At 50.4% G+C, this 7,472-nt stretch overlaps 1 protein-coding gene across 2 annotated transcripts in view; it reads left to right on the forward strand.

Moving 5' to 3' along the window:
• Positions 1-7,472, forward strand: part of Lrsam1 (leucine rich repeat and sterile alpha motif containing 1) — a 37,879-nt gene that overhangs the window by 15,611 nt on the left and 14,796 nt on the right. Inside the window, exons 11-16 of one of the 2 annotated variants that reach the window (XM_013021395.1) lie at positions 261-391; positions 2,470-2,499; positions 2,899-3,021; positions 3,154-3,293; positions 4,186-4,230; positions 5,814-5,884. In XM_013021395.1, the coding sequence (XP_012876849.1) occupies positions 261-391; positions 2,470-2,499; positions 2,899-3,021; positions 3,154-3,293; positions 4,186-4,230; positions 5,814-5,884 (540 nt within the window). The remainder of the gene's footprint in view (positions 1-260; positions 392-2,469; positions 2,500-2,898; positions 3,022-3,153; positions 3,294-4,185; positions 4,231-5,813; positions 5,885-7,472) is intronic. The other variant, XM_013021396.1, reaches the window with a different exon arrangement.

A 7,472-nucleotide genomic window follows, 5' to 3' on the forward strand; every position in this document is an offset into this window, starting at 1 on the left:
CCCAGTTTCTTCACTAAGTTCGGGGTTCTCACTCAGGAACACAGATGCCCATCTCTTCATCAACTGACACTGCACTGAGCACTTGCCACTTTCTGGTTAACATGTGTGAACACATGGTGGGCCCAGAGGATCAGCAAGCACTGAGAGCACACAGGACTGAGCTGGGCAGAGCTTCCAGGGAGAGCAGGAGGAAGGTGGGGCAAGGGCAGAGGTGGGGGGGCGGGGGCCTCCCTGGCAGCCTGTGTCTCTCTCTCTTGCAGAATCAGGGCTGGAATATTACCCCCCTTCTCAGTATCTACTGCCTGTTCTGGAGCCAAATGGAGCTGAGATCTCCCAGGACAGCCCCGATGGGCCCGCAGACAGGTTCTCCCGGGAGGAGGTGGAATGGCAGGTGAGCTTAGTCTGCCTGTTGCTGTGAGTGCCTGCTGCTGTGTGCGTGGTGGTGTGCATGAAGGTGTGCACATACATGGATGTGCTCATGTGTGCATTGGGGGTACAATTGGCATGATATGTTCATTGCTGTACCCCAAAATTTCTCCAGTCCAACAGGCTTAGCTTCTTTTTTTCTTTCTTTTGTCATAGACATGAGTGGAGGTTTGGGGATTTTTTTTTACTATTATTATTAGCATATATTAATTGTAGAAAGTGAGGAAGGGGCTTTATCCTGACAGGTAGGCTTAGCTTTGTTTTCTAGGACCTTTTGTGGAAGCCTCAGACACTAGCTCACCAAACATCATTGGTCCAGGTTTCTCTCTGTTCCTGAGCAAGCCACACCCCTTCCCACTAGGGCCTTTGAACCAATGGTTCCTTCCCTTTTTTTTTTTTTTTTGTCAGTTGTGGGGCCTGAACTCTGGGCCTGGGCACTGTCCCTGTGCTCTTCAGCTCAAGGCTAGTGCTTCCTGAACCAATGGTTTCTGAGTCTGAATTCTCCCCAATATCACTGTTCAGTTCTCAGGTTGAAGGTCACATCCCTAGAAGTCCCAGCCCCAGCTACCTGCCTACTTTGCTTTTACAGGGCTCAGTGTCACCTCGTATCAAGTACACTGAAATAATTGATGACAGGCTGCCTCTTCTGCCGGGCAGAGCTTCCTAAGAGACAGGGTTGCAACAAACATCTCACACCGGAAGCTCACATATCAGGCCCTCTGATAGCCCTAGGTCAGGGTGACATCACAGGGACACAGGCAGGAGTGTCAGCTGCCTGTAGGCCTGGCTTTATCTCCCAGTGATTCTTTTTTTTTTTTTTCCTTTTGTCGGTCATGGGGCTTGAACTCTGGGCCTGGGCACTGTCCCTCAGCTCTTCAGCTCAAGGCTAGTTCTCTACCACTTGAGCCACAGCACCACCTCTGGTTTTTTGAGTTGTTTATTGAAGATAAGAGTCTCACAGCCTTTCCTGCCCTGGCTGGCTTTGAACGGCAATCCTGAGATCTCAGCCTCCTGAGTAGCTAGGATTATAGGCGTGAGCCACTGGTGTCCAGCATGCATTCTCAGTAATTCTTCTGCCAGTCTCTGGCTCTTAGTTTCTCACTTCCTGCTTTCACTGCTGATGTGAATGCTTTACATTTCTTTTTTCTTCTTTCCTCTTCCTCTTCCTCTTCTTCTCCTTTTCCTCCTCTTTTTCCTTCTTTGTATTGGTACTGGGTCTTGAACTCAGGGCCTCATGCTCTCACTTGGCTCCACATCTAGCTTTTTGGTAGTTAATTGAAGGTAAGAGTCTCATGGACTTTTTTGTCCAGGCTAGCTTCAAAACTCAATCCTCAGATATCAGCCTCCTGAGTAGCTGGGATTACAGGCGTGAGTCCCCAGCAAGCCCCCAGCTTATATCTCTAATAATAGTGGAAATTGAGGAAGAATCAGGAAAATTGAACACTCTCTTACTTTAAAAGTGTTCACAAGGCTGGGAAGGTGGCTCAGTGATAGAGCGCTTGCCTTGCATGCATGAGGCCCTGGGTTCGATTCCCCAGCACCATATAAGCAGAAGAAAAAAAAAAAAGCGGGAAGTGGCGCTGCAGCTCAAGAGGTAGAGCACTTGTCTTGAGCTGAAGAGCTGAGGGACAGCGCCCAGAACCAGAGTTCAGGCCCTACTACTGACAAAAAAAAAAAAAAAAAAAGTGTTCATAGTCCAAGGCATCATTACCTATGATGTTGTGGCCCGTTGGTGGGCATCTGAGCTCGTGGTCTGGTCTGGTCTGCAGAGTAATTAATTCTGCAGGAAGTTGTACATACAGCTTTGTGCCAGTGTGTTGGTGGCTGCTGTGGGTTTTGTAGACATCTGGGGAATGGAGCCTTCATAGTGCTGCCTTCCCAACACTGTCCTAAAGCCTGTGGTGGCTTCACCCTGGGCTTCTCAGCTCTCATCCTGCCATCCCCCCAACCTCCTGGCCAGCAGTCAGGGGAGCCATGGTCGGCCATCAGCCAGCCAGAACCACAGCAGCTGCCTTCTCCTGACCTCTGTCTTTTCTCCCCCAGAATAGGTTCTTGGACTATGAAAAGCGGAAGGTAAGATGAGATACCTCTTACTCTGTAACTTTGCTTCATACTCCTGGGGAAACAGCTTTTAATTTTTTTTTATTGTTATTATAAAGGTGATATACAGAGGGGGTACCAGCAGCTTTTTTTTTGCCTGTACTGGAACTTGAACTCAGGGCCTGGGCCTGGGTGCTATCCCTTAGCTTCTTTGCTCAAGGCTGGTGCTCTACCATTTGTGCCACAACTCCACTTCTGGCTCTGGAGACAATCTCAAGGACTTACCTGCCCTAGCTGGCTTGAAGCAGTGATCCTCAAATCTCAGCCTCCTGAGTAGCTAGGATTACAGGCATGAGCCACTGGAGCCAGGCTGGGGAGCGGCGTCTTGCAGGCTGTGGTCAGAGGTGAAGGGTGTTGGTGTCGGTCCCCCAGGAGCAAAAGGCGCTGGAGAAGCTGGAGTTCGAGCGGCGTCTGGAGCTAGGGCAGCGGCAGCACGCCCAGTTGCTTCAGCAGAGCCACAGCCAGAAGGACGAGATCCTGCAGACAGTCAAGGAGGTTGGTGCCCCTCCTGACAACGAAGGGCCCCCTGAGGCAGGATGGCAGGGGGCCCTGTGCAGCACCCAGGCCACAGCCCCCATGGTATACACTACGGGGTCCAGCGGCTCAGATCCCTGCCTCGGTGTACAGGAGCAGACACGGCTGGAGCAGGGACTAAGTGAGCACCAGCGCTACCTCGATGCAGAGCGACAGCGGCTACAGGAACAGCTGAAGCAGACAGAGCTGACTATCTCTGGCCGCATCCAGAAACTCCTGCGAGACAACCAGAGGTCAGTTCCTGGCCTGGCCTGGAGCCAGAATGCCCTCCACGATGCCCTGAGAGGGCCTGGGACAGGGCCCCTTCCCACCCTTGAATCAAGATCTCTGTACTTGCCAAGTCTTCCACTGCCTAAGTCCAGGCTGGTGCTTCAGTGCACCAACATAGAGAGCGGCATTACAGGTCTGGGTTCCTGTCATGGAACTCTTCTGTCCACACACACACACACACACACACACACACACACACACACGCACGCACGCACGCACGCACACACACACACACACCAGGCCTCAGGTAAGTGTGCCCCACAAGCCCCATTATGTTCTGTAAAATAGATGGGCTTAACACTGTAGCTAAGGCCATGCCCTGCTCTAAGATTTTGAATTCTAAATAGCCTATTGCCTAGGGTCAGCCATTTACTCTATAGTGAGATCTAGGTTAACAAATGCTGTTCAGGGTAGCAGCCACCAAGCTGGAGAGAAAGGGACCAGGTAGGGATCTCAAGAAGCCTGAGAAGGCCTAGTTAGCGAGCCCATTGCAGGAAGATTCCAGAAATTGACATTAGCTCTACCCCACTGCCTCCAGACTTGGTTTTTTCCATCCCTGACACCTGCCAATGACAAAGAACCACAGGAATCAGGAGTCAGGCCATCACTCGTTAGAACTTCTTACTGCCAACCACTCTTTGGTTTTCTCATTGACTGAACAAAAGACCCAAGAAACATTTTGTTTGTTTTATTCTCATTTCGCAGGTGAGGCCCAGGACAGCCACTCCCCTCCCCCGCAGCCGCCTGAGCTCTAGGCTGGGGTCCGCTGTGCTGTGTCCAGACAGCGGGGTGGGGGCAGCACAGTTGGAGGGGGCCTGGTGCGACCACAGAGGCCTTCTCTGGGTTTCTCCACAGGCAAAAGAAAAGCTCTGAGATTCTGAAGTCGCTGGAGAATGAGAGGTAAGAGTTGTGTCTTCCAGGGGCTGCGTTGTGGGGGGAACGTGCCATGCGGAGACCACTTCTCAGAGGACATGATTACAAGTGTTCACTGCTGTCAGGAGCTTCAGGACACGCCTGCTCCTGAGAAAAACTCCAAAAGCCAAGGAATAAGGCTGGATGCAGAATGCCCAGCAATAGTCTGACTAGTAAAAAGTTCAGGATATAAATAAACAGGACTGGAGACACTTGTCCCTTGGCATCTGAGGGAGATTGGTTCAGGTCTCTGCAGACTCAAAAACCTGCAGATGCTCAAGTCCTTAACTAAACAAGAAAAGATCTGCCTGTCACTTTCTCTCTCCATTATGCCTGTCAGTGCAGCTACTATTCTTTAGGGAATAGTGGCCAGAAAAAAAAAAAGTATGTTCGTGTTCTGCATCGATGCAATTCTTATTTTAATGTATTTGATCTAAAACTGGGCACCAGTGGCTCATGCCTATCCTTGCTACTTAAGAGACTGAGAATGGGAGAATTACAGTTTGAGACCAGTCTAGAGGGGAAAGTTCATGAGACTCCTTCTCAGTTCAGCTATGTTCAGTGGCAAGTACCGCTCATCGTTATACACAGGAGACCATTGGGAGGACTACAGTTCCAGGTCAGCCCAGTCCATGAGGCTGCCCAAGGAAGGATGCGGGTGGGGTTGCATGTGTCTCCAGAGTGCTGGGATTATAGTTATGTACCACCATACCTGGCATTTTCTTTTAGGGGTGGCACTAGAGTTTAAACTCAGGGCCTTGTACCTGTTAGGCCACATCCTCATTCCTTTTGCTTTGTTATGGTTTTGTTTTTATTTTATTTCCCTTTGTTCTATTTCTGGTGTCAGCACGGAGGCTTCAACCCAGTGCTTCAAGTTCCCACTCGCCTTTTTTGCTCTAGGCTGGTGTTCTGCCACTTGAGCCACACCTCCACTTCTAGCTTTTTGCTAATGAATTGGAGAGAAGAGTCTTTCAAATTTGTCTGCCTGGGCTGGCTCTTAACTGTGATCCTCAGCTCTCAGCCTCCTGAGTAACTAGGTTTATGGTTGTTTTTCAACTAGGGACTCAAATAGGCTGGCCTCAAACTGTGACCTTCCTATGTACACTTCCTTGTAGCTGGGATGGCAGGTGCATGACACCACACCCAGCTTTTTTCATTGGCTGAGATGAGATCTTGAGAACTTTTTGGTGGAGATGGCCTCAAACTATGATCCTCCTGATTTCTACCTGCTGAGTGCTGGGATTGCAGGCATGTACCATCATGACTGGTTCAGTGTTCTTCATTTCAACCAGTATGACAGGTAAAGAGACCTGGCTATCTTTAGTTATGGGCAGTATTCCACATCTTCCCATTTGTTTGCTGGGCACTGGTGCTGGACATCCCAGGCCACTTTTCTAAGGGCATATTCATCTTTACAAGGCATTCTTGCCTTCAAGGCCCCACATGGCCTGGGTGATGCCCTGGGGTTCAGGGAGCACATTGTGGGAAATCAGGATGGGCTTCCTGGAGGAGACAGTCTGAGAGCAGTGGGAGGCCCTGCTGAAGATGTTAGGGTGGATGTTCTTTTCTAGAATAAGAATGGAGCAGCTGATGTCCATAACCCAGGAAGAGACAAAGAACCTGCGGCGCCGAGAGATCGCCTGTGAGTTGGGGTTTGGGGAGGCCGAGGGCCCTGCAGGCAGCACTTAGCTGGGTTGGTGGTACACAGTCCCCTCTCAGCTGGTCACACGCCGAGCGGAGCCGAGCAGCAACAGGCAAGTCCCGGTTGGAGCTTGAGCTCTAGGATTTGTTAGGCTTGGGTACAGACACCAGCTATGAGACCACAGAGACATCACTGGCCCCTGGCTGTCCTCTCAATAAAATGGGGGAGACCATAACTCTCCTCTTCCCACCTCATTGGACATCAGGAGCGCAACTGGGGCCAAGCTGGCCAACTCTGAGCATGTCCAAATCTGGCCGTTCTGACTTCAGCTACCCAGAGCTGAGGACTGTCCCTCTTAGTTCCCAGGTACTCCACCCTTCCCGACATGCCCCAAGGGTCCCAGACACCCCATGGTCCTCAAGCTGGGGAGGAGGCATGCTACCACCTGAGTCTTGTCTCCAGGCTCTTTTTGCCTTGGTAAATTTCAAGGTAGAGTCTGGCTTGATACCCTGGCCAGCCTGGGCTGCAGGCCCCCAACTGGAGCTTCCCTGTGTTGCTGGGCATGACATTGCTCCCAGCCATTGTGTTTCCCTCTCCCCTGTTTGCTGGGATTCCAGGTGTCTGCCACAATGTCCGGCCATTGGTGGGGACAGAATCTCCAGAATTTTTTTTTTTTTTTTGTCTAGGCTTACCAAAGATACCCTGGCACTGGTGGCTCATACCTATAATCTTAGCTACTCAGGAAGCTGAAATCTGAGTATCAAGGTTCAAAGCCAGCCCAGGCAAGAAAGCCCATGAGACTTTTATCTCCAGTTAACCACCAAAAAGCCAGAATTAGAGCTATGGCTTAAGTGCTTGAGAGCCAGCCTTCAGTGAAAAGGCTCAGGGACAGTGCTAAGGCCCTATGGTAAAGCCTAGGACCAGCACAAAAAAAGAAGAAACAAAAGCAGGAGGGCCAGGAAGGTGGCTCAGTGGTAGAGCGCTTGCCTTGCATGCATGAGGCCCTCAGTTCGATTCCTCAGCACCACATAAGCAGAAAAAGCGGGAAGTGGGGCTGAGGATCAAGTGGTATAGTGCTAGTCTACAGCTGAAGTCTACAGCACCCAGGCCCAGAGTTCAGGCCCCATGACAGACAAAAAAAAAAAAAAAAGCAGGAAAAGATAACCCTGAATTTCAGGCACGCAGTGCTGAGCTATCCTGTAAGCTGCATGCTCAGTGAGTGGAAAGGAAACCCAATGTATTATCCATGACGTTAAGTGTTTATTAGAATTATTCTCAGGAATTAGTCAAATAGTCAAATGTTCACTAAGGTATTTGGACAAGGATCTTTTAATGTTCTTAAAAGTCCCTGATTTTTGCTGGGCACTGGTGGCTCACGCCTGTAATCCTAGCTACTCAGAGGCTGAGATCTGAGAATTGCGGTTCAAAGCCAGCCCATGAAACTTTTTTTTTTTTTTTTGTCGGCCGTGGGGCTTGAACTCTGGGCCTGGGCGCTGTCCCTCAGCCCTTCAGCTCAAGGCGAGCGCTCTACCACTTGAGCTACAGCGCCACTTCCGGTTTTCTGGTGGTTTATTGGAGATAGGAGTCT

The sequence above is a fragment of the Dipodomys ordii genome, unplaced genomic scaffold (assembly GCF_000151885.1).
Source record: "Dipodomys ordii isolate 6190 unplaced genomic scaffold, Dord_2.0 Scaffold55, whole genome shotgun sequence".
In the NCBI taxonomy this organism is placed as follows: domain Eukaryota; kingdom Metazoa; phylum Chordata; class Mammalia; order Rodentia; family Heteromyidae; genus Dipodomys; species Dipodomys ordii.